The 26,351-nt window shown below is 39.3% G+C and overlaps 1 protein-coding gene across 2 annotated transcripts in view; it reads right to left on the reverse strand.

The window, feature by feature from the left end:
- Positions 1-11,522: 11,522 nt before the first annotated feature.
- PIP5K1B (phosphatidylinositol-4-phosphate 5-kinase type 1 beta) overlaps positions 11,523-26,351 on the reverse strand; it is a 323,269-nt gene continuing 308,440 nt past the window's right edge. For both annotated transcript variants that reach the window (XM_082656617.1, XM_082656616.1), the window contains one exon: positions 11,523-12,265. In XM_082656617.1, coding sequence (XP_082512743.1) covers positions 12,259-12,265 — 7 coding nt within the window. In that variant the 3' untranslated portion in view covers positions 11,523-12,258. The remainder of the gene's footprint in view (positions 12,266-26,351) is intronic.

Consider the following 26,351-nt stretch of genomic DNA (forward strand, 5'->3'; position numbering starts at 1 on the left):
TGTATTATTTTTTAGATTCCACATATAAATGATATCATATGGTATTTGTCTTTTTCTGTATGACTTATTTGACTAAGCATAATCTTTGGGTCCAACCATGTTACTACAAATGGCAGTATTTCATTCTTTTTCATGATATATATCTATATCTGTATATCTATATCTATGTCTATCTATCTATCTTATGTCTCACATCTTCTTAATCTAATCATATGTTGATGTGCACTTGGGTTGCTTCCATGTTTTGGCTATTGTAAATAATGCTTCTATGAACATTGGGGTGTATGTATATTTTTGAGTTAGTGTTTTTGATTTTTCTGAATAGATAACCAGGATTGGAGTTGCTGGATCATATGGTAATTCTATTTTTAATTTTCTGAGCAACCTCCATACTGTTTTCCATAGTGGCTGCACCAATTTACATTCCCACCAACAGTGTTCAAGGGTTCCCTTTTCTTCACATCCTTGCTAACATTTGGGAAGTTTGGGAAGGATTGGTATCAATTCTTTAAGTGTTTGGTCAAATTCACCAGTGAAGCCAGCGAATGAAAGCCTTGACTTTTGTTGGGCAGTTTTTGGATACTGATTGAATCTTCTTAGTAATTGGTCTGTTCATATTTTCTATTCCTTAATGATTCAGTCTTGGTAGGTTGTAGGTTTCTAGCAATTTATCCATTTCTTCTAGGTTGTCGAATTTGTTGGCATACAATTGTTCATACTAGTCTCTTATGATCCTTTGTGTTTCTGTGGTATCAGTTGTAATACCTTTCATTTCCTATTTTATCTATTTTTTTGACTCCTCTTTTTTCTTGGAAAGTTGAACTAAAGGTTTGTCTACTTTGTTTATTGTTTCAGAAAACCAGCTTTTGCTTTCATTGATCTTTTCTATTGTCTTCCTTGTCTCTATTTCATTCATTTTTTTCCCCCTGATCTTTGTTATTGCCTTCCTACTACTAACTTGGGCTTAGTTTTAAATTTTCTAGTTCCTTAAGATGTATAGTTAGGTTGTTTAAGGTCTTTCTTGTTTCTTTTGTTTAAAATAAATTTATTTATTTTTCTATTTATTTTTGGCTGTGCTGGGTCTTCATTGCTGCTCACGGGCTTTCTGTAGTTGCACTAAGTGGGGGCTACTCTTCGTTGCAGTGTGCAGGCTTCTCATTGTGGTGGCTTCTCTTGTTGCAGAGCATGGGCTGTAGGTTCACAGGCTTCAGTGGTTGTGGCACGTAGGCTCTGTAGTTGTGGCTCATGGGCTCTAGAGCGCAGGCTCAGTAGTTGTGGTGCACAGGCTTAGTTGCTCTGCAGCCTGTGGGATCTTCCTGGACCAGGACTTGAACCCATGTCCCCTGCATTGGCAGGCGGATTCTTAACCACTGTGCAACCAGGGAAGTCCCTCTTTCTTGTTTCTTTTTAAAATTAATTAATTAATTAATTATTTTTGACTGTGTTGGGTCTTCATTTCTGTGTGAGGGCTTTCTCTAGTTGCGGCAAGGGGGGGCCACTCTTCATCGCGGTGCGTGGACCTCTCACTATCGTGGCCTCTCTTGTTGCGGAGCACAGGCTTCAGACGCGCAGGCTCAGTAGTTGTGGCTCATGGGCCTAGTTGCTCCGCGGCATGTGGGATCTTCCCAGACCAGGGCTCAAACCCGTGTCCCCTGCACAGGCAGGCAGATTCTCCACCACTGAGCCACCAGGGAAGCCCTTTCTTGTTTCTTAATATAGGCATTTATCACTATGAATTTCTCTCTTAGAACTGCTTTTGCTGCATGCCATAAGATTTGATATGTTGTATTTCCATTTTCATTTGTCTCTAGATATTTTTTTGATTTCTCTTCATTTCTTCTTTGACCCATTTGTTGTTCAGGAGCATGTTGTTTAATCTCCATGTATTTGAGAATTTTCTAATTTTCTTCTTGTCATTGATTTCTATTTTCATACCATTGTGGTCAGGAAAGATGCATGACTTTTTTCAATCTTCTTAAAATTATTGACTTGTTTTGTGGCCTAACATATGACATATCTTGGAGAATGTTCCCTGTACACTTGAGAAAAATGTGTATTCTGCTGCTTTTGGATAGAATGATCTGAAAATGTCAAGTCTGTCTGGTCTTATATGTAGTTTAAGTCCAGTGTTTCTTTATAGATTTTCTGTCTTTATGATCTACCCATCGATAAAAGTGAGGTGTTGAAGTGCTCTTCTATTATTGTATTGCTGTCTATTTCTCCCTTTAGGTCTGTTAACACATTTTTGCTGGAGACGTATTACGGCCACAGGTGTTTGTTTCTGCAAAAATCCCCCAGTCAATAATGTGTTAATATTTACTTTATATATTTAGGTAGTCCTATGTTGGGTGCATAAATAGTTACAAATGTTGTATCCTCTTGTTGGATTGACCCCTTTATCATCACATGATAACCTTCTTTGTCTCTTATTACAATCTTTATCTTAAAGTCTATGTTTTTTTCTGATATAAGTATAGCTACCCCAGCTTTCTTTCAGTTTCCATTTGCATGGAATATTTTTCTTTTCATCTTTCACTTTCAGTCTGTGTATCCTTAGAGTTGAAGTGAGTCTCTTAAAGGGAGCATATAGTTGGGCCTTATTATCATTTTTTAATCCATTCAACCATACTACCTCTTTTGACTGGAGAAATTAGGTCATTTACATTTAAAGTAACTGTTGATAGATACAGACTTATTGCCATTTAAAAATTGTTTTCTGGCTGTTTTATATTTCCTTTGTTTCTTTCTTTTGCTCTCTTGTGATTTAATGATTTTCTAAGTGGTATATTTAGATTCCTTTCTCTTTATTATTTGTGTATCTACTGTAGGTTTTTGCTTTGTGGTTACCATGAGACAACATCTAAGAGTTTGTTTTGTTTTGTTTTTTAACATCTTTATTGGGGTATAATTGCTTTACAATGGTGTGTTAGTTTCTGCCATCTAAGAGTTTTAATAGTCTATTTTACGTATGTTTTAAAATTAACTGGTTAAAAAATTACATACGGTAAAGTTTAATTTTTTCTTTTGGTGAACAATTCTATGAGATTTAACACATATGTAATTTTGTGTAACCACAACCATAATCAAGATAGAGGACAGTTCTTTTGCCCTCCAAATTGCCTCATGCTTCCCCTATTTTAGTTGGCAGTCACTGACCTGTTCTCTAACCCCATCATTTTGCCTTTTCTAGAATGTCATATAAATGAATTCATACAGTAAGTGACCTGTAGAGTCTAGGTTCTTTCACTCAGCATAATGCCTTTTAGATTCATCCATATTTTTGAGTGTGTCAATAGTTCTTTTCTTTTTTATCGCTGTGTATCATTTCATTGTGTGAATGAGCCACAGTTTGTTTATCCATTCACCCATTGTGGGACATTTGGGTTGTTTTCAGTTTTTGGTGATTGTTAATAAAGCTGTTATGAGCATCCATGTACAAATGTTTATGCAAACCTAAGTTTTCAATTTTCTAAGGTAAATACCAGGAGTTGAATTGCTGAGTCATATGATAAGGGTATGTTTAACTTTATTAGAAACTGACACATTTTTCCCTAGTGGCTGTACCATTTTGCATTCCCAACAGCAAAGTATGGCAGTTAGAATTGCCTTGCATTCTCATCAGCACTTGGTATTGTCAATTACAAAAATTTAGCCATCTTAATATATGTGTAGTAGCATGTCATTATAGTTTTAATTTGCATTTCCCTAATGACTCATGATGTTGAGCATCTTTTCTTGTTCTTATTTGCCAATCATATATTTTCTTTGAAGTGTCTGTTTAAATCTCTTGCTCATTTCTTTTTCAGTTTTAATAAACTTCTTTGAAAATAATATCAGATTTACAGAAAATTTGCAAAGACAGAACAGAGTTTCTTTCTTTTTCTTCTTCTTTTTCTTAATTGGGGCATAGTTGTTTTACAATGTTGTGTTAGTTTCTACTGTACAGCAAAATGAAGTAGAGTTCCCTGTGCTATACAGCAGGTTCTCATTAGTTATCTATTTTATACATATTAGTGTATATATGTCAATCCCAATCTCCCAATTCATCCCACTCCCCCTTCCCCTACCTTGGTGTCCATACATTTGTTCTCTACATCTGTGTGTCTATTTCTTCCTTGCAAACTGGTTCATCTGTACCACTTTTCTAGATTCCACATATATGCGTTAATAAACGATATTTGTTTTTCTCTTTCTGACTTGCTTCACTCTGTATGCCAGTCTCTAGGTCCATCCACGTCTCTACAAATGACCTAATTTTGTTCCTTTTTATGGCCGAGTAATATTCCATTGTATATATATTCCACATTTTTATCCATTCATCTGTCAATGGACATTTAGGTTGCTTCCATGACCTGGCTATTGTAAATACTGCTGCAATGAATATTGGGGTGAATGTGTCTTTTTGAATTATGGTTTTCTCTGGGTATATGCCCAGTAGTGGGATTGCTGGGTCGTATGGTAATTCTATTTTTAGTTTTTTCAGGAACCTCCATACTGTTCTCCATAGTGGCTGTATCAATCTGCATTCCCACCAACAGTGCAAGAGGGTTCCCTTTTCACCACACCCTCTCCAGCATTTATTGTTTGTATATTTTCTGATGATGCCCTGTCTAACCAGTGTGAGGTGATACCTCATTGTAGTTTTGATTTTCATTTCTCTAGTAGTTAGTGATGTTGAGCATCTTTTCATGTGCCTCTTGGCCATCTGTATGTCTTCTTTGGAGAAAGGTCTATTTAGGTCTTCTGCCCATTTTTGTATTGGGTTGTTTGATTTTTTGATATTGAGCTGCATGAGCTGTTTGTATATTTTGGAGATTAATCCTTTGTCTGTTGATTCGTTTGCCAATATTTTCTCCCATGCTGAGGGTTGTCTTTTTGTCTTGTTTATGGTTTCCTTTGCTGTGCAAAAGCTTTTAAGTTTCATTAGATCCCATTTGTTTATTTGTGCTTTTATTTCCATTTCTCTAGGAGGTGGATCAAAAAGGATCTTGCTGTGGTTTATCTCAAAGAGTGTTCTTCCTATGTTTTCCTCTAAGAGTTTTATAGTGACTGGTCTTACATTTAGGTCTTTAATCCATTTTGAGTTTACTATTGTGTATAGTGTTAGGGAGTGTTCTAATTTCATTCTTTTACATGTAGCTGTCCAGTGTTCCCAGCACCACATATGGCTTGTGGGATCTTAGTTCTCCAACCAGGGATCAAACCCAGGCCGTGGCAGTGAAAACACCGAGTCCTAACCACTGGACTACCAGGGCATTCCCTAGGACAGAGTTTCTATATACCATTTACCCAGTTTCTCTTGAGTCATACTTACATAAGATGCTAATATTATTTTTCCAAACTCAGTGTTGTCTTTTGTATAATACTATTAACTAAATTTCAGACTTTATTCAGATTTCACCAGTTTTTTTTTTTTTTTCTGTTAATAACCTTCCCCACCCCTACCCCTTTGCCCCCTGCTCCAGGCTCAGATACAGTATACCTAGAGTTAATTTTCTGTCCTTACTTTATAAGTCTTTTGGGTATCTTTACCTTCTTGGAGAAGTTGTGTCTAGAGCCATCTGACCTACTCCAATCTGGAGTGATTTATTTATAGATCTCCTCCATTGTTGCCATGTTGGGATTTCCCTTTATGTTCATCCTGGCGATTCCTTCCTCTTGCGTTGGATCTCTTGATTTCTGGATCCAATGGCCTTCTATTTCATGGCTTTCTGTTTCTTGATTTACTATCTCATTTTGGTTAAATGCATCTTTGGGGAGTTTCTAGATAAAGGGAAGATGGAAATGAATTTTTCATAGATAATTTTATTCTACCCTCACTTTTAATTGGTTTTCCAGGGTGTGATCATTAATTTTATGTATCAACTTGGCTAGGGTAGAGCACCCAGTTATTTAATCAAAAACTAATATAGGTATTGCTGTGAAAAAATTTTATAGATGTAATTGAGATCTTTAATCTGTTGACTTTAAGTAAAGGAGATTACCCATAATAACATGTGTGGGCCTGATCCAATCAAGTGAAGGCCTTATAGCAAAAACTGAAGTGTCCTTGAAAAGAAGAAATTCTGCCTCAGGATTGTTCTATTAACCCATGCCTGAGTTTCCAGCCTGACAACCTGCCCTGTGAAATTCAGAATTGTCTTTCCCCACAGTTGTCTGAGCCAATTTCTTAAAATAAATCTGTTATCCATGTCTATGTCTCTACTATTCTGTTTCTCTAGAGAACACTGACTAATACACAGGGTATAGAGTTATAGGTTAGCAATACCTTTCTCTCAGAATTTTGAAGGCATAGTTCCATTGGTTTCTAGCTACCGTATGCTGTTGAGAAATTTGATACAATTTTGAGCCTTGAGCCTTTATATAAAATTAATTTTACTCTGAAAGATTGTAGAATCTTGTCATCATCGTTGGTGGTCTGAAATTGCATGGTAAGGTTCATTTTCATCCATTGTTCTGGGTGCTCAGAGTCTCCTTCAATCTGGAAACTCACATCCTTTAGCTCTGGGAAATTTTCCTGACATTTGTTTGAGGCTTTTCTTACATCCATTGTCTCTATTTTCTCTTTCTGGAAGTCCTATTATTTGGATATTGGTTCTAGTGGAATGGTCTTCAAGTTTTCTTATTTCGTTTCACCTATTTTTAATCTTTTTGGGATGTATCTTGAATCTTATCTCCTAACCACTCTCTCAGTTAGATCCTAATTTCTGCCACCATGCTTTTAATTTCCAAGAGCTCTTTTATGTTTTCAGAATGTTCATTCTTTTTCCATATATTTATTTAATCACTTAAAAACTAAAATATATATTGAAATCATTATCTGTCTGCCCCAAACAATGAATATTATAAATTATCATTTTCTTTGTTATAAAACTGGAAACAGAAAGTTAAATTTGTATGATTTCTGGAATATTTTGATCCATAAAATTTAGCAATGCAAATGCACTGCACAAAAATTTTGAATGTTACAATTTAATTTTTGTTTCATGTATAAGAAAATTAACTTAAATAAAACAAATTAAAAGAAAATTCTATAAGTATTGATATCCCTAGTTAGTAAGTATTTACTAACAGACTAAATAAATGCCTCTGTGATGCTTACATTATGGAAATGCCTTGTTTTGTTTGGTGAAGCATAACACATGTCCTTGAATGTTTTTTCAATGCATAGATGCTATTCTTACTGATTATTTTTGCATTTTATTCCATCTACTTATGCAAAAATTTGGGTATGCTATCTCATTTTTCTTAACTGCTACACTAATCCTAGTTAATCCTAGATCTTTTTCCATGGGTTTATTAACATGCCAAGATGTATCAGTTCAATATGTAGTCTTGTAATTTTATTTAACACCTACTGTTTTCATACTTTCTTATTCTCATTTAACACATGCAGCTCTAAGTTCTTATATAAAGTGAAACTATCTTTTTTTGTTTTCTACGTTTTCCCTGCATAAATCTCTCCCTTTGTCACAGTGATCATTTTGTCTGCATAGAACCTTCATATATGAGGTTATATAACATATATAGGTTATATACCTATGTAGGTTGCTACATATACAAGGTTATATAGTATAGTAGTTAGAAGTGTGGGCTCTTAAGGTTGGCTAGACTCCCTGTATTTATTTATTTATCTATTAAAATTTTTATTGGAGTATAGTTGATTTACAATGTTGTGTTTGTTAGTTTCAGGTGTACAGGAAAGTGAATCAGCCATTTATATACACATATCCAATTTTTAATTACAAAATTTTTGAGGTGCTTTATACATTCTATTATTTATATATAATACAGGTTATTATGTTTGCTCAAGACCACTGTGCCTATTAAATGATATACTGTATGTAAAGAAGCTAGCACATAAAAAATTAGTATGGGTTCTTATAAGGTTAGAAATGGGGAGAGGAAGAATTGGTCATCTGTGTTCCTTTTTTTCATTTTCTAACTTGATGTGTGTCACCTCCACATTCTTGTCCCCAAAGTTTTCAAAAATACTGACTCCAACATGATGTAAAGGATAGCCACTCTTTTTTAGATTCTTTTCCCATATAAGCCGTTACAGAGTATTGAGTAGAGTTTCCTATGCTATAAATTAGGTCCTTATTAGTTATCTATTTTATGTGTAGTAGTGTGTATATGTCAATCCCAATTTCCCAACTTATCCCTCCCCCCACTTACCCACTGTTAATTGTAAGTTTGTTTGCTACATCTGTGACTCTATTTCTGTTTTGTAAATAAGTTCACTTGTAACCTTTTTTTAGATTCCACATATAAGCGATATCAGATGATATTTGTCTTTCTCTGTCTGACTGACTTCACCCAGTCTGACAATCTCTAGGTCCATTCATGTTGCTGCAAATGGCATCATTTTGTTCTTTTTTATGGATAAGTAATATTCTATTGTATATATATACCACATCTTTATCCATTCCTCTGTCAATGGACATTTAGGTTGCTTCCATGTCCTGGCTATTGTAAATAGTGCTGCAGTGAACATTGGGGTGCATATATCTTTTCAAATTATGATTTTCTTCAGGTATATGCTGAGGAGTGGGATTGCTAGATCATATGGTAGTTCTATTTTTAGTTTTTAAAGGAACCTCCATACTGTTCTCCACAGTGGCTGTACCAATTTACATTCTCACCAACAGTATAGGAGGGCTCCCTTTTCTCCACACCCTCTCCAGCATTGTTTGTAGATTAAAAAAATTTTTTTTTAAGTATTTTAAAAAAATTTATTCAATTATTTCTGGCTGCGTTGGGTCTTTGTTGTTGCGCGTGGGCTTTCTCTAGTTGCGGTGAGCGTGGGCTACTCTTTGTTGCGGTGCACAGGCTTCTCATTGCGGTGGCCTCTCTTGTTGCAGAGCACGGTCTCTAGGCACACGGGCTTCAGTAGTTGTGGCTCGCGGGCTCTAGAGCGCAGGCTCAGTAGTTGTGGCACACGGGCTTAGTTGCTCTGTGGCATGTGGGATCTTCCCAGACCAGGGCTTGATCCTGTGTCCCCTGCATTGGCAGGAGGATTCTTAACCACTGTACCACCAGGGAAGCCCTGTAGATTTTTTTGATGATGGCCATTCTGCCCTGTGTGAGGTGATAGCTCATTGCAGTTTTGATTTGCATTTCTCTAATGATTAGTAATGTTGAGCATCTTTTGATGTGCTTTTTGGCCATCTGTAAGAATGTTCATTTTTGTCACAGCATCCTGATCATGCTTCATGGATGCTGTATAATTTACTATCTTTGAAGATGTATGGTAATTTTTGTTCTGAAGTTTACTTCTTGCAGTCCTTGTTTACCCCAGCAGCAGTTTTCTGTTTGTATATTTCAGTCTCGTTTTAGAGAATATCCTTAGATGTCTTGTGATATTTGGTTGGCTGTGCGTTGAGTGGGGACTAAAATGTGAGTGAGCACTGGCTGTGGGGGGTGTAGTGGAACTTCACTGTAGGGTGCCTTGGCTGAGTCAGTTGTTAGGGAAATCTCCAGTGTTATTACCTTTAAGCTTTCCCCCTCGGTAAGGTAACTATATAATTTGTGGTAAAAGTGGAACATTTTTGAGAGGGAAAGTATATACTGTTATCATGCCTGAGTGTCCGGCATAAACTCAGACTATCTTAGGCAAATTAGCGTATGGTCATCTACTTCCTGGTAGTGATAGTTTTTTCAGAGAAAATTCTTCCACACCCAGTATGGGTGCTAGAAGTCAAGCTGTATGCATCTAGGAACTGTGTGGAGGAAGAGGTCTAGGGACTCATTATTTATCTTTCAGTGCGCATGCTTATGGCCCCAAATTGGAAGCTACCGAAATGTCCGTCAGCAATAGGGTGGAAAATTGTGGGATAATCATATGGCAGAATACTACTCAGCAATGAAAAAGAATGAGCTTTCACTGTATACAATGAAATGAATGGTTCTCATACAGTGTTGAACAACATAACACCAAAAAGCTAGATAAAGAGGACATACTCTATTACTCTATATGAAGTTCAAGAACTGGCAAAACTAATCCATGATGATAGAAATAATAATAATGGTTACCTTTGGGGCATTGATGGGAAGGCATCAATCCTACCAAAGGTATTGATGGGGAGGGGGCATGAAAGAACCTGTAGGTTAGCTGGAAATACTCTATCTCTTGTTCTAGGTGCTGCTTACAAGGGTGTGTGTATATATGTAAAACATCATTGCACCATACAATTAATAGTTGTGCACTCTATTATATGTAAATTATACCTCAATTTTTAAAAGAAGGTACAAAGTGTTGAGGTTTTCTGAGACAGGTGAGTTGACCGCAGACTGGTCAAGGGTGACGGTCGCGGTGGGGAGACAGGATTGGGCATCATGGACAGCTTCATGGCATTGAAATAGCATTTGAGTTAAGCCTTAAAATAGTGGTTCTCAACAGTTCTTGGGTCAAAGCCACTGTGAATTTGATGGAAATTATTGTCTTTCTCTTCATGAAAAAAGCCCCCATATACACAAAGGCATACCCAACTTGTGTATATTATTTCATGGCCCTATTAATATCCATCTGTGACCCTCCTAAGAATCAATGGGTCCTGGGCTTAAGGACCCCTGCTTAGATAAATGGATACAAATGGGAGGGGGAAGAGCAGGACTGCAGCTAAGTAAACCCCTATAGTAAGATCGGGCATCTGCTAGCACATATGGATACCAGGCAGAGAGAGGCGAAGAATCCTCCACGATCCACTTCAGTAAAATTTCCCATTGACAGCCCAACCCAGGATAAATTCCCAGCACCAACTCTGCAGATGAAATTAATACTTATACTGAGTCACCATGGCTCCAAGCTGTATTTACAAAAGCTAATATTATGTTTGTTTATGAGAACCAGCTTGCTTTAACTTGAAGTATTTTACACTGAGCATCTTACTCATCTGGAATGTCTTTTTGTTTTCTAATGATTTTTTCTGCAGTGTATGATTATGCAATCTCTTAACCTGCTGCTGCTTGGGACACTCATGTGATACTATAGATGTATTAACTGCTTAAATATTCATTGCCCCTCTCTGCTGAGTCTATTCCTATGTGAAAAGTACACTTCCCAACACTTTGACGACAGACTTGTCAATGTCATTTGCTTTGGTCAGTGGATTGTGAGTTCTGTAAACCATGTTTAAGCAGAAGCTTTATGAGCTCCCATGGTTCCACTATCACATTTTTTCTTCTGCCATAAACGTGGCATGTCCTAGACGGGTTGCTCTGGATCCCAATCCAGAGATTTGGGGATTGTTTGTCACCACAACATAACATAGTGAAAGCTGACTAACACACCAGGACATTTGGGAAAGTCTCTTGAACAAGTTGAGCAGAATCTGCTATTGAGTCTTTTCTCAGGGCCCGGGTAATTTTCTCTCCATTTTCATCAATCACGAGAGTCAGTTTATTTAGGATTCCAGAATATGTAAAAATGAAGGGTATCTAAGTTACTTCTTTTTTATTAACAAAAGAAAGAAATGTAAAGACCATAAACCACCTGAATTAATATAATACCACAATTGAGAACAAAATATTTTATTTCTCTCAATAAAACTATAGTTTACAATAGTATTTACTAAATAAATTATATAATCTCTTTTACAAGCAATAAACTAAATCACAAATATTTCAAAGACAATGTATGTACACGACATAAGGCCTTTTATAAATAGCTTTGCTTTTCTCATTTCACTAGTAAACAGTGAAAAAATCTTTATAGAAGCTAATTTTCTATAAAGTATATGCAGACCTATTACACTGATCTTTATATGAAACCAATTTAAACTTTTAATGACATGGGCTGATTATAACTTTGAAAAAGAGCATAATTCAGACGTTACCATTTTGCATGGATAGATTTTTTAAAAATATATAAGCAGATTACATATGTTGCTTATGGATAATCACTGGATGCATGCAAAATGAAACAATGCAAGTGTCAATAGTAAAATAGCACTTCCAAGTCCAAAAAGGTGATTGGCAATGGTATAGAAAGCAGCTTAAATAGAGTTCATGCAGTTCTTCACAGTTCAGCAAGCAACAGCAAATGACAGAAGAGTGTGGTATTTTTCACATCACATCTGCCGATCAGCCTCTCGGCCGAGGCTCCCCTGACATCTCGCAGGCTCCAAGTCCAGTTGATGATGACTCTGTGTGTAGTGGGGCTCAGCCCAGTTTCCTTTGGGAAATTGTGGAGTGGAGAAACTTCTCTCCCACAACCGTGTTCCTGCCTCATCCATCTGCTTAGGGTGGTCACCATTTTCACTTACTGGGGGAGAAAAAAAGAAAGCAGATGTAAGACTAAGTTTTCGCATCAATTTATAATGGCGCCTCATGATTGCGAACAAGTTCATTCTTTCTTCCAATGACTTGTGCCTGGAAAACATGCAGGTAGAAATGGGAGGGCATTAGGTCTGGAATTGATTCTTTTGCAGTGAGGAACATCTGCTTCCCTGGACCTGCAACATGTAAATTACACCAAGATCTATCAAGCGCTTACCACATCACAGCTTAGTGCTAGGGACTCTGAAGGGAACAGCGCTGGCTAAGACACACTCCTGCCCTCCAAGTGCACAGGGCTTTGGGGATGTGCTGTGGTATATCAGGCCTGAAGCCAATCAGAGCAACTTGAACATGGTCTGGAACTCATGAATGCTGTGTGCATTTTTACACACTATCCCTGTGGCTGGGGAGGAAAAAATATGTCCAGCAAATACTGGACCTAAAATGGTAGCCACTTAAGCTCAGAGGCAGCTAATTCAACCCCTGACAGCTGTACCAAGATATATACGGGGAAGCAGTACCATGGTCAGTCAGACACAATGGCTTAAATCTATTGATTCTCTCTAATTATTACAGCTACAGGACATTATGCAAGTTAGTTAATCATCTTTGCACCTTATTTATCTGTTAAATGGGAGTAATAAACCCTACTTTATAAGTGATAAACTTTTCTATGAGGAAATAGTATCTGTACAAATAGACACACATACATGATATACACAAATTCTGTACATATCATTTAGTGCCTGGCAATAGTAGTGTCTCCAAAATAGTAGTTAAGAAGGTTGCAGTTGGGATCACAGAGATTGTGTGGCCCAACACATTCATTTGGAGGCTGAAAATACTTGAGTAAACAGTTTGAAATGACTGAAAATTATTAGGAAAGAAACTATATCAAAGAGGATTCTGTTTAAAAGTATTACATCTCGTAATTTGAGCCTATTGTGAGTTGTACCTTTTGTTGTTTTATAGTTGAGACTGCTCACTCTCATTAATCTAAAACATGTTCACACTGTTACTTTCTATCCTGTTCTATTGAGCTATATTTCTGTTTTTGTGCCAGTACCATATTGTTGTGATGACTACAGCTTTGTAGTAAAGTCTGAAGTCAGGGAGCCTGATGCCTCCAGCTCCATATTTCTTTCTCAAGATTGCTTTGGCTATTCGAGGTCTCTTGTGTCTCCATACAAATTTTAAGATTTTTTTGTTCTAGTTCTGTGAAAAATGCCATTGGCAATTTGACAGGGATTGCACTGAATCTGTAGATTGCCTTGGTATTACAGTCATTTTGACAATATTGATTTTTCCAATCCAAAAACATGGTATATCTTTCCAGCTGTTTGTGTCATCTTCAATTTCTTTCATCAGCATCTTACAGTTTTCAGAGTACAGGTCTTCTGCCTCCTTAGGTAGGTTTATTCCTAGGTATTTCATTCTTTTTGATGCTAAGGTAAATGGGATTGTTTCCTTAATTTCTCTTTTTGATCTTTCATTGCTAGTGTATAGAAATGCAACAGATTTCTGTGTATTAATTTTGTATCCTGCCACTTTACCGAATTCATTGATGAGCTCTAGTAGTTTTCTGGTAGCATCTTTAGGATTATCTGTGTATACTATCCTGTCATCTGCAAACAGTGACAGTTTTACTTCTTTTCCAATTTGGATTCCTTTTATTTCTTTTTCTTCTCTGATTACTGTGGCTAGGACTTCCAAAACTTTGTTGAATAAAAGGGGCAAGAGTGGACATCCTTGTCTTGTTCCTGATCTTAGAGGAAATGCTTTCAGCTTTTCACCACTGAGTATGATGTTAGCTGTGGGTTTGTCATCTATGGCTTTTCTTATGTTGAGGTACGTTCTCTTTATGCCCACTTTCTGGAGAGTTTTTAATCAGAAACCAGTACTGAATTTTGTCAAAAGCTTGTTCTGCATCTATTTAGATGATCATATGATTTTTATTATTCAATTTGTTAATGTGGTGTATCACACTGATTGATCTGCATATATTGAAGAATCCTTGCATCCCTGGGATAAACCCCACTTGATCATGGTGTATGATCCTTTTAATGTATTGTTGGATTCGGTTTGCTAGTATTTTGTTGAGGATTTTTGCGTCTATGTGCATCAGTGATATTGGCCTGTAATTTTCTTTTGTTGTTGTTGTTGTTGTATCCTTTGACTGGTTTTGGTATCAGGGTGATGTTGGCCTGAGTTTGGGAGTGTTCCTTCCTCTGCAGTTTTTTGGAATAGTTTCAGAAGGATAGGTTTAAGTCTCCTCTAAATGTTTGATAGAATTCACCCATGAAGCCAGCTGCTTCTGGACTTTTGTTCGTTGGAAGTTTTAAAATCACAGTTTCAATCTCATTACTTGTGATTGGACTGTTCATATTTTCTATTTCTTCCTGGTTCTGTCTTGGAAGATTGTACCTTTCTAAGAATTTGTCCATTTCTTCTAGGTTGTCTATTTTATTAGCATATGGTTGCTTGTAGTAGTCTGTTATCCTTTGTGTTTCTGTGGTGTCAATTGTAACTTTTTTCATTTCTAATTTTATTGATTTGAGTCTGCTCCCTTTTTTTTCTTGATGAGTCTGGCTAAAGGTTTGTCAACTTTGTTTATCTTTTCAAGGAACCAGCTTTTAGCTTCATTGATCTTTGCTGTTTCATTTATTTCTGCTCTGATCTTTATATCTTTCCTTCTACTGCCTTTTGGGTTTGTTTTTTCCTCTTTCTCTAGTTGCTTTATGTGTAAGAATAGGTTGTTTGTGATTTTTCTTGTTTCCTAAGATTGTATTGCTATAAACTTCCCTCTTAGAACTGCTTTTGCTGCATCCCTTAGGTTTTGGATAGTCATGCTTTCATTTTCATTTGTCTCTAGGTATTTTTTCATTTCCTCAGTGATCCACTGGTTGTTTAGTAGCATATTGTTTAAGCTCCATGTGTTTGTGTTTTTTAGTTTTTTTCTTGTAGTTGATTTCTAATCTCATAGTGTTGTGGTCAGAAAAGATACTTGATACAACTTCAATTTTCTTAAATTTACTGAGACTTGCTTTGTGGCCCAGCATATGATTTATCCTGGAGAACATTCCATGTGCACTTGAGAAGAATGTGTATTTTGCTGCGTTTGGATCGAGTGTTCTATAAATATTGGTTAAGTCCCTCTGATTTAATGTGTAAGGCCTGTGTTTCCTTATTGATCTTCTGTCTGGCTGATCTGTCCATTGATGAAAGTGGGGTGTTAAAGTCCCCCACTATTATTGTGTTACTGTTGATTTCTCCTTTTATGGCTGTTAGTATTTGCCTTATATATTGAGGTGCTTCTTTGTTGGGTGCATATATATTTACAATTGTTATATCTTCTTGGATTGATTCTTGATCATTCTGTAGTGTCCTTCTTTGTTTCTTGTAATAGGCTTTATTTTAAAGTCTCTTTGGTCTGATATGAGTATTGCTACTCTAGGTTTCTTTTGATTTCCATGTGCATGGAATACCTTTTTCCATCCCCTCACTTGCAGTCTATATGTGTCCCTAGATCTGAGGTGGGTCTCTTGTAGACAGAATATATATGGATCTTGTTTTTGTATCCATTCAGCCAGTCTATGTCTTTTGGTTGGAGCATTTAATCCATTTACTTTTAAGGTAATTATCAATATGTGTGTTCTGACTGCCATCTTGTTAATTGTTTTGGATTTGTTTTTGTAGGTCTTTTTCTTCCCTTCCTCTTTCGTTCTCCTCTCTTGTAATTTGATGTCTAACTTTAGTGCTGTGTTTAGATTCCTTTTTCTTTTTTGTGTATCTATTGTTGATTTTCGGTTTGTGGTTACCATGAGGTTTTGATATAGCAGTCTATACACACACACACCCACAGCCACAGCCACAGCCACAGCCACACAAGACTGTTTTCAGTTGCTGGTCTCTTATTTTTAAGTGCATTTCCAATATGCTACACTTGTACCTTCTCTTCTCATGATTGCTGATTTTTATATAATATTTGTGTGTGGATGATTTCCTACCTTTACCATATGATTGCCTTTACCGGTGAGCTTTTTCATTTGTAATTTTCTTGTTTCTAGTCATGGCCTTTTCTTTTCCATCTAGAGAAGTTCCTTTAGTATTTGTTGTAAAGCTGGTTTGGTGGTGCTGAATTCTCTTACCTTTGCTTGTAAAGCTTTTGATTTCTCTGTCAAATCTGAACAAGAGCCTTGGTGGGTAGAGTATTCTTGGTTGAACGTTTTTCCTTTTTGTCACTCTAAAAACATCATGCCATTCCCTTCTGACCTGCAGAGTTTCTGCTGAAAAACCAGCTGATAACCTTATGGGGATTGCCTCGTATATTATTTGTTGCTTTTACCTTGTTGGTTTCAATGCTTTCTCATTGTCTTTTTGTCAGTTTGATTAATATGCGTCTTGGCACGTTCCTCCTTGGGTTTATCCTATATGGGACTCTGTGCTTCCTGGACTTGGGTGGCTGTTTCCTTTCCCATGTTAGGGAAGTTGTTGGCTATTATCTCTTCAAATATTTTCTCAGGCCCTCTTTCTCTCGCATTATAGGAGTCCCAGAAGGAGAAATGTTGGTGCATTTAATGTTGTCCCAGAGGCCTCTGAGACTGTCCTCATTTCTTTTCATTCTTTTTTCTTTGTTCTGTTTTGAAGCAGTGATTTTCACCATTCTGTCTTCCAGCTCACTTATTCATTCTTCTGCCTCATTTATTCTGCTATTGATTCCTTCTAGTGTATTTTTCATTTCAGTTATTGTATTTTTCATCTGTTTTGTTCTTTAAACTTCTAGCTCTTTATTAAACATTTCTTGTATCCTCTTGGTCTGTGCCTCCAATCTTTTTCTGAGATCTTGAATCATTTTTTACTATCATTACTCTGAATTATTTTTCAGGTAGATTGCCTATCTCCACTTCACTTAGTTGTTCTTCTGGGGTTTTATCTTGTTCCTTCGTCTGGCACATATTTCCCTGCTGTCTCATTTTGTCTAAATTTCTGTGTTTGTGGTCTCTGTTCCTCAGGCTGCAGGACTGTAATTCTTCTTGGTTCTGGTGTCTACACCCTGGTGTGTGAATTTGGCCCAGAAGCTTGTGCAGGCTTCTTGGTGGGAGGGACTGGTGCCTGCCCACTGGTGGGTGGAGCTGGGTCTTGTCCCTCTGATGGGCAGGGTCACATCAAGGGGTGTGTTTACAGGTGGCTGTTGGCTCAGGATGACTTTAGGCAGCCTGTCTGCTGATGGGTGGGGCTGTGTTCCCACCCTGTTTGTTGTTTGGTCTGAGGCATTCCGGCATTGGAGCCTGCAGGCTGTTGGGTGGGGCCAGGTCTCAGTGCCAAAATGGCGACCTCCAGGAGAACTCAAGCCAATGAGTATTCCCTGGGGCATGCACCACGATTGTCCTTGCCCCTGCAGTGAGCACAGCCGACCCCCACATCCCCAGGAGACCCTCCAAGACCCACAGGTGGGTCTGGCCCAGGCTCTTATGGAGTCAGTGCTTTGCCCTGGGTCCCAGTTCATGTGAAACCTCTGCATGCCTTCCAAGAGTGGAGTCTGTTTCTCCCAGTCCTGTGGAGCTCCTGCACTTAAGCCCTGCTGGCCTTCAAAGCCAAATGCTCTGGGGGCTCCTCTTCCCAATGCCAGAACCCCAGTCTGGGAAGCCTGCCATGAGGCTCAGAACTCTCACTCCTGTGAGAGAACCTCTGTGATATAATTATTTTCCAGTTTGTGGGTCACCCACCAGTATGGGATTTGATTTTATTGTGAATGTGCCCCTCCTACCATCTCACTGTAGCTTCTTCTTTGTCTTTGGGTGTAGAATATCTTTTTTGCTAGATTCAAGTCTTTTTTTGTTGATGGTTGTTCAGCAGTTAGTTGCGATTTTGGTGTTTTTGTGAGAGAAGGTGAGCTCAAGTCCTCTACTCCATCATCTTATTTCTTGTCCCGTTGGAATCAAGTTTTTTGAAAACTGAGGGTCTTGTAGAAGTTTCTATAAACTTTGTTAAGCACTCTCACCCCTAGGGTACAAGAATGTCAAAGTTGGGTGAGAACTGCCAATTCTATATCCATGTTGTAATCCTGGGAGGACATGTTTGGTTACCCGAAAGTGTCCATTTATAACCCTAATAAAATGAGGTGGCCTGACAGGTCTTTTTTTTTTTTTTCCTGACAGGTCTTTAAGTCTTCTGTGGAACTTGAAAGCACAGCATCTCCCTGCTTGTAAACTTGGCCACAGTGAGCTGGCTCCAGAAGGCAATTTTATTATCCATTATTTGGTATTAAGAGTGCAATAATTTTCCTTTCTTCAAATTATAATCCACAAGTCCTATATTAGCCATCAGTGAAGAGACAAGGTGTCAGCTGTCTGTCTACCCTGGGAGGAAACTCATAGCTTGAGTTTATTCTTCAAAATATGGTGCATGTAGAATCCCCTCCACCTCCCCAACATGAAGATGGGTTCTTCAGGTATTAGTGCCCTGAACGCCAGCAACTTCTGAGGTGCTGAGACTCAACCCTCTCCTGACCTGATGGATTTAGAAACAGAAATGGGAACTGGTGCTTTGGCGAGAGAACCTAGCCATATCTCAGGTAAGGGATGGCAGAACATTTCAGTTCTATCACCAACTGAACTGCTGTGTGTGTTTGTTCGTTTATTTATTTATTCAAACATCTTTATTGGAGTATAACTGCTTTACAATGGTGTGTTAGTTTCTGCTTTATAACAAATTGAATCGGCTATAAATATACATATATCCCTATATCTCTTCCCTCTTGCGTCTCCCTCCCACCCTCCCTATCCCACCCCTCTAGGTGGTCACAAAGCACCAAGCTGACCTCCCTGTGCTATGCGGCTGCTTCCCACTAGCTATCTATTTTACATTTGGTAGTGTATATATGTCCATGCTACTCTCTCACTTCGTCCCAGCTTACCCTTTCCCCTCCCCATGTCCTCAAGTCCATTTTCAATGTGACTTTATTTCTGTCCTGCCCCTAGGTTCTTCAGAATCATTTGTTTTCTTTTTTAGATTCCATATATATATATATATATATATATATATATATATATATATATATATATATGTTAGCATACGGAATTTGTTTTTCTCTTTCTGACTTACTTCACTCTGTATTACAGACCCTAGGTCCATCCACCTCACTACAAATACCTCAATTTCATTTCTTTTTATGGCTGAGTAATATTCCATTCTATATATGTGCCACATCTTCTTTATCCATTCATCTGTTGATGGACATTTAGGTTTCTTCCATATCCTGGCTATTGTAAATAGAGCTGTAATGAACATTGTGGTACATGACTCTTTTTGAATTATGGTTTTCTCAGGGAATATGCCCAGTAGTGGGATTGCAGGGTCGTATGGTAATTCTATTTTTAGTTTTTTAAGGAACCTGCGTACTCCATAGTGGCTGTATCAATTTACATTCCCACCAATAGTGCAAGAGGGTTCCCTTTTCTCCACACTCTCTCCAGCATTTACTGTTTGCAGAATTTTTGATGATAGCCATTCTGACCGGTGTGAGGTGGTACCTCATTGTAGTTTTGATTTGCATTTCTCTAATGATTAGTGGTGTTGAGCATCTTTTCATGTGTTTGTTGGCAATCAGTATATCTTCTTCGGAGAAATGTCTATTTAGGTCTTCTGTCCATTTTTGGATTGAGTTGTTATTTTGATATTGAGCTGCATGAGCTCCATGTAAATTTTGGAGATTAATCCTTTGTTAGTTGCTTCATTGGCAAATATTTTCTCCCATTCTGAGGGTTGTCTTTTCGTCTTGTTTATGGTTTCCTTTGCTGTGCAAGAGCTTTTCAGTTTCATTAGGTCCCATTTGTTTATTTTTGTTTTTATTTCCATTTGTCTAGGAGGTGGGTCTAAAAGGATCTTGCTGTGATTTATGTCATAGAGTGTTCTGCCTATGTCTTCCTCTAAGAGTTTTATAGTGTCTGGCCTTACACTTAGGTCTTTAAATCCATTCTGAGTTTATTTTTGTGTATGGTGTTAGGGAGTGTTCTAATTTCATTCTTTACATGTAGGCGCCCAGTTTTCCCAGCACCTATTGAAAAGGCTGTCTTTTCTCCATTGTATATTCTTGCCTCCTTTATCAAAAATAAGGTGACCATAGGTGTGTGGGTTTATCTCTGGGCTTTCTATCCTGTTCCATTGATGTATGTTTCTGTTTTTGTGCCAGTACCATACTGTCTTGATTACTGCAGCTTTGTAGTATAGTCTGAAGTCTGGGAGCCTGATTCCTCCAGCTCCATTTTTCGTTTTCAAGATTGCTTTGGCTATTCGGGGTCTTTTGTGTTTCCATACAAATTGTGAAATTTTTTGTTCTAGTTCTGTGAAAAATGCCAGTGGTAGATTGATAGGGATTGCATTGAATCTGTAGATTTCTTTGGGTAGTATAGTCATTTTCACAATGCTGATTCTTCCAATCCAAGACCATGGTATATCTCTCCATCTGTTTGTATCATCTTTAATTTCTTTCAGCAGTGTCTTATAGTTTTCTGCATACAGGTCTTTTGTCTCCCTAGGTAGGTTTATTCCTAGGTATTTTATTCTTTTTGTTGCAATGCTAAGTGGGCGTGTTCCCTTAATTTCTCTTTCAGATTTTTCATCATTAGTGTATAGGAATGCAAGAGATTTCTGTGTATTAATTGTGTATCCTGCTACTTTACCAAATTCATTGATTAGCTCTAGTAGTTTTCTGGTAGCATCTTTAGGATTCTCTACGTATAATACGATGTCATCTGCAAACAGTGACAGCTTTTACTTCTTTTCCGATTTGGATTCCTTTTATTTCTTCTCTGATTGCTGTGGTTAAAACTTCCAAACCTATGTTGAAATAATAGTGGTGAGAGGGGACAACCTTGTCTTGTTTGTGATCTTAGAGGAAATGGTTTCAGTTTTTCACCATGGAGAACGATGTTGGCTCTGGGTTTTCCATATATGGCTGTTATTATGTTGAGGTAAGTTCCCTCAATGCCTAATAACTGCTGTTTTTTTTTTTTTTCTGTATGCGGGCCTCTCACTGCTGTGGCCTCTCCCAATGCGGAACACAAGCTCCGGACGCGCAGGCTCAGCGGCCATGGCTCACGGGCCCAGCCGCTCCGTGGCATGTGGGATCTTCCCGGACCGGGGCACGAACCCGTGTCCCCTGCATCGGCAGGTGGACTCTCAACCACTGTGCCACCAGGGAAGCCCAACTGCTGTGTTTTAAAAGAACATTGCCCCTGAGTGTCAGGAGCTCATGGAACAAGGATACCCCAGGGACTCTTTAGTGTGGTCACCTTAGCCAGTCTGACTGCACGCGATCATACATCCACACAGATACCAGTGTCTCTTCCTAAGCATGTGATGCTTTGAGAATGCATGATATATTTTAAATTCTGGGACCTGAAGGTAAAGGTGTGATAACAGTTGGCATGAAAGGAGTAGAGGTTTTAGGTATTTCTGTGGCCTTAATCCTTAGCATTGTTTATCCACATATGTGAGTAAGTGTGTGGGTGTGTGAGAGGCTTGTATTTTTATTTCCACTTAAACTCAAGTACTTAATTCGGTGATTGAAACTACACAGTAATGCACACATGTGGTCAAAGACTTCAAAGCCTTTTCAATAAAATGATTTAAAACACAGACCCAGAGAAATAAGGGAACATAGCAAAGCAAAAGCAGTTTGTTTGCTAACCACAAAGCCCTCTGGGAGGGTGGACTGCACTTTTTGGGAGCCAGATTGCCCCAGGGGACCCCCAAAGTATAGATCACTTCAAGATGGGCTAAGTTGGAGGGTCTAAGTTGACTTTTAGAGCCAGGTGCAGAGGGCATCAAAGACGAGAAGTTTCTCTTCCAAGGTCTCATTTCTAGGCTCATTTCCAACCCTCCCTTTTTTTCAACCTTTTCCCTAAAAGATATACACACATATATACCCTCAACCTACTGTTTAAAAGACATATTTAGCCAATAGAATTTCATAATATCTGGAATGTGCTGTGAGGGGATTTAAGGGCAGAGCTGAAACAAAGCAGAACTTCAGGACAGTCAGACTGGCTAAGATGACCATGCTAAATAGTCCCTGGGGTATCCTTGTTCCATGAGCTCCTGACCCTCGGGGGCAATGTTCTTTTTAAACTACAACTGCCTCAGAGCTCAGCTCCAGGGTCCCACAGAAGCAGGATCTTTTCCTCTCTGGTGTCCAAGGGCAGCCTCATTTTGAATTCAAGTTGAAATTCTTTGCCAAAATACCCTTGAGGAAAATATTGATTTCTCTCCAGGCTATTGTAGGTGGCAAGTCCCTTATTTCCTTTTCCTATACTGAGCCCGTTTTCCCCAGCCCCACTGTTTTCCTTTCTAGTTCATATTGTTCTTTTGGCCAGTGTTCTATCTGTTGCCATGAGAGCGCACCAGCTCATCCTGCCTCACTCCCCTCATTTTAGTCTAAACTCACAGCATCACCACAAACACATGTAAAGGCTTCACAACGCCCCACCCTAATCATCCCTTTGGGTCTGGAGTCCCCTCCATCTCTGGGCTCACCAGAGATGCTTCAGACACCAAGCAGCCACCATGTTCTCTGGAAACCTTTTTTTTTTTTTAACATAAGGCTCTATATTTACTTTTTATCACATTCGTATCTACCTCATATTGGGGGTACTTCACAAGGCACAATCACTTGGAAATAGATTGGAATAGGGGATTTCTCTTTGAACAACAGTTGCTGGTGTCCAAAAGCGCACCATTTTTTTTAAGGAGGTGAACAAATACATAACACTAATGCTACAGAAATCAGGACACAGTCTATATATATGGAGTCCAATCACACCGCTATGGGGTTTTATAGCTGGAAGGAAACTTAGGTCTAAATTTCCTACCTTTGCACTTAAAAAAATATTTAGATTCAGAATCAGTGGTGAAATTATTCTTTCCCAAGAACCAGAGACTACAGGGCCTTAATTAAGAAGCCTTGAGGGGCTTCCCTGGTGGCGCAGTGGTTGAGAGTCCGCCTGCCGATGCAGGAGACACGGGTTCGTGCCCCGGTCCGGGAAGATCCCACATGCCGCAGAGCGGCTGGGCCCGTGAGCCATGGCCGCTGAGCCTGCGCGTCCGGAGCCTGTGCTCCGCAATGGGAGAGACCACAGCAGTGAGAGGCCCGCGTACAGGAAAAAAAAAAAAAAAAGAAGCCTTGAGGCAGAAGGTGGGACTTGGAACAACCTTGAAGAGTATGTGCAATTTGGATGAAAACTACCATGTTGTGCCTATCTGGTAGAATGTTTGTTGAATTCTGAGGTGTTGGCAGCACATGGAGTACCAGGCCTCCTGCCAACCTTCAAATGCCCTATCAAAGCGTTCCACACCAACCAGCAGATAGATTACTGATAAGAGGAGAACAGACCCAAGAAAAAGCTGGCACTGATTTCAGATGCCTCGTGGGATGTATTTAGGATTATGGCCTCTCAGTTAAAAACTGTTAGTGCAGCAGCAGTATTTTAATACAGTTCCCTGCCTGATTAATGTTTTCTAAAGACCTAAGAAAAGCTGGAGGAAATCAGTGATTTATGTGGGCTGACAATTCTACAGTGGACTTCCCTGCATGAGAGTGACTTCTGCTAATTGTAAATCCAAACGGTCACCTTGTTATCTAATATATCATGCAGCCCTGGGGCTGCAACCACATTCACTCTGGGTAGTGTAGGGAGAGGAATATGGTACTGGTTTCATTCAAAAAGGAGCACTGCCTGGCTTCTCTCTCCCTGCGTAGAAGGAAAGGGTGAGATGCCAGAGGCCCCCAGCCACAGGCTAGAGTGTAGGAACCAGAAGCTGCACCCCTACCAAGACGCCCCTCTCAGCACTTTTCTTGGTACCATTTTTCTTTACAAAAACACACGGTAGCCGGCATGGATTGAATTGTGCCTCCCCCACCCACCCGCCTGCCCCTGACACCCTGCATTCATATGTTGAAGCTCTAACCCCTAGTACTTCAGAATGTGATCTTATTTGGAGATACAGTCTTTACAGAAGTAAGGAAGTTAAAATAAGGTCCTTAGGGTAGGCTCTGATTCAATAGGACTGGTATGCTTATAAAAAGGGGAAATTTGGACACAGAGACAAGACACACAGAAGAAAGACACAGGGAGAAGACGGCCATCAACAAGCCAAGGAGGGAAGCTTCCCTTACAGCCCTCAGAAGGAATCAACCCTGCCAACACCTTGATCTCGGACTTCTAGCTTCCAGAACTGTGAGACAATACACTTCTGTTGTTTATGCCACCCGGTTTGTGATATTTTGTAATGGCAGCCCTAGGAAACAAATACAGTAGCCATTACTGGGATTTAGAAAGTTTTTTTTAAAAAAATAAGGATCCATATTTGAATTTTTTTGTACTTAATCCTATCCTCCACTGGGGGCTACCACCAAAGCTACAGTTACCTGGGGGGTGGAGTGGCTGTAAGGGGACAACCTGTCAAAGATTGAAAGTGAAGAAAAGGTTTTTTTCACTCCATATTTTTTGATACTTCATTAAAGTTGCTGCCTAAGCAGCAGAAAGAAGCATTTTCTGGGTTGAATCCCCAAACTGCCATAGGGCCTTTTCAAAGAGGCTCAAGTGGAACTGGCCTTAATGGATGAGAAGGGCACGATGGGATCCTAGGGAAGATTAGCACCTTCATTTCTGTGCCTGATTGTAATTGCAGCCTCTAGTTCAACTTGCAAGGTTGAGGGAGCTGCCTCTGCCGTTTGAAGGATGGGCCCCTGCCAAACGTGCGTGCACAGCAGTGGGAGGCTACCGTAAAGTACACGGAGTGGAGACAGCCCGCTGAGCCTCACACTCGCACTTAATAGCAGCGTTCAATTCAAGGACCTCAAAAGCTCCTTATCCTGGTTGGTCAGAGGCACCTTCCTACCACTAGGTGGCAGTAGGGTCTGCTGCAGGAACGCAGTCCCAAGCCCAGTTCAGAAACTTGAATGTGATTAAGGTTCACCTTAGAATCAAGTTCATTTTTCCTCCGATGTAAAGCAAAGCTAACTGGCCAGCCATCTTAGGAGGGCCCTTAGGGAAGTGATACAGATTTCCCTTTCATCTAGCACAGAAGAATTATAGGATGCTCAGAGCTGAAGGACCCTGTCAACAGGCTGACTGGGTCTCAGCCCTGTATGTGTGGGGAGCTTTTAAAAATACCATTGCCCTGGTCCACCCTCAGGGATTTTATTTCTAATACACAGTATGTCCCCAACAGGTGACTGTATCAGTTAATACATTCGTTTACCTGACACCCTTTTGCGAGGAGTCCACAATAATTTGGAAACATCTACCCAACCTCACAGTGACTAAGCCAGGGAGACCGGAAGTGAATGAAAAAACGGGGCCAAGCGTGGTAAAGAGCATGTGTGCCCTTTCACATGTCCTCGGCAAGTCACATGTCCTCGGTAAGGCGGTGTAGTTGAATAGTGTCCCCTGAAAATTCACGTACACCTGGAACCTTTGCAATGTGATCTTATTCAGAAATATGGTCTTTGCAGATGTAATTAGTTAAGATCAGTTCATCCTGGATTACGGTGGGCCCTAAATCCAGTGACTGGTGTTCTCACAAGAAGAAAGGATACACAGAGGCACAAAGTCACAGGTAGGCAGTGTGAACTGGGGCAGGGATTAGTGTTGCAAGTCAAACAATGCTGAGGACCACCAGAGGTTGGAAGAAGCAAGGAAGGATCATCTCCTAGAGCCTTCACAGGTACCAGGACCCCGCCAACACCTTGACCTCAGATTTCTGGCCTCCAGACTGGGAGACAAATTTCTGTTGTTTAAGCCTCCCAGCCTGGGGTACTTTGTCACGGCAGCCCTAGGAGCACAGGCAAAGACAAACCAAAGGGAAGCCAGGCCCTCATCTCCACTCCCTAGTCATCCTCATACCATCCATCACACTTGGGGAGGCCTTATTCTTTACTAACTGGACAGTATTTATGCATCCTCCCTTCTACCCAATTTTCCCATTCCTTTTCAGGTCCCAGGAGAGCGAAGGGCATGAAGGAGGACAGCCCGGCTACAAGGTCCACAGGTGTGATTTAAACTTGCTTT

The sequence above is a fragment of the Grampus griseus genome (genome assembly GCF_964374135.1).
Source record: "Grampus griseus genome assembly, chromosome: 6".
Taxonomy (NCBI): domain Eukaryota; kingdom Metazoa; phylum Chordata; class Mammalia; order Artiodactyla; family Delphinidae; genus Grampus; species Grampus griseus.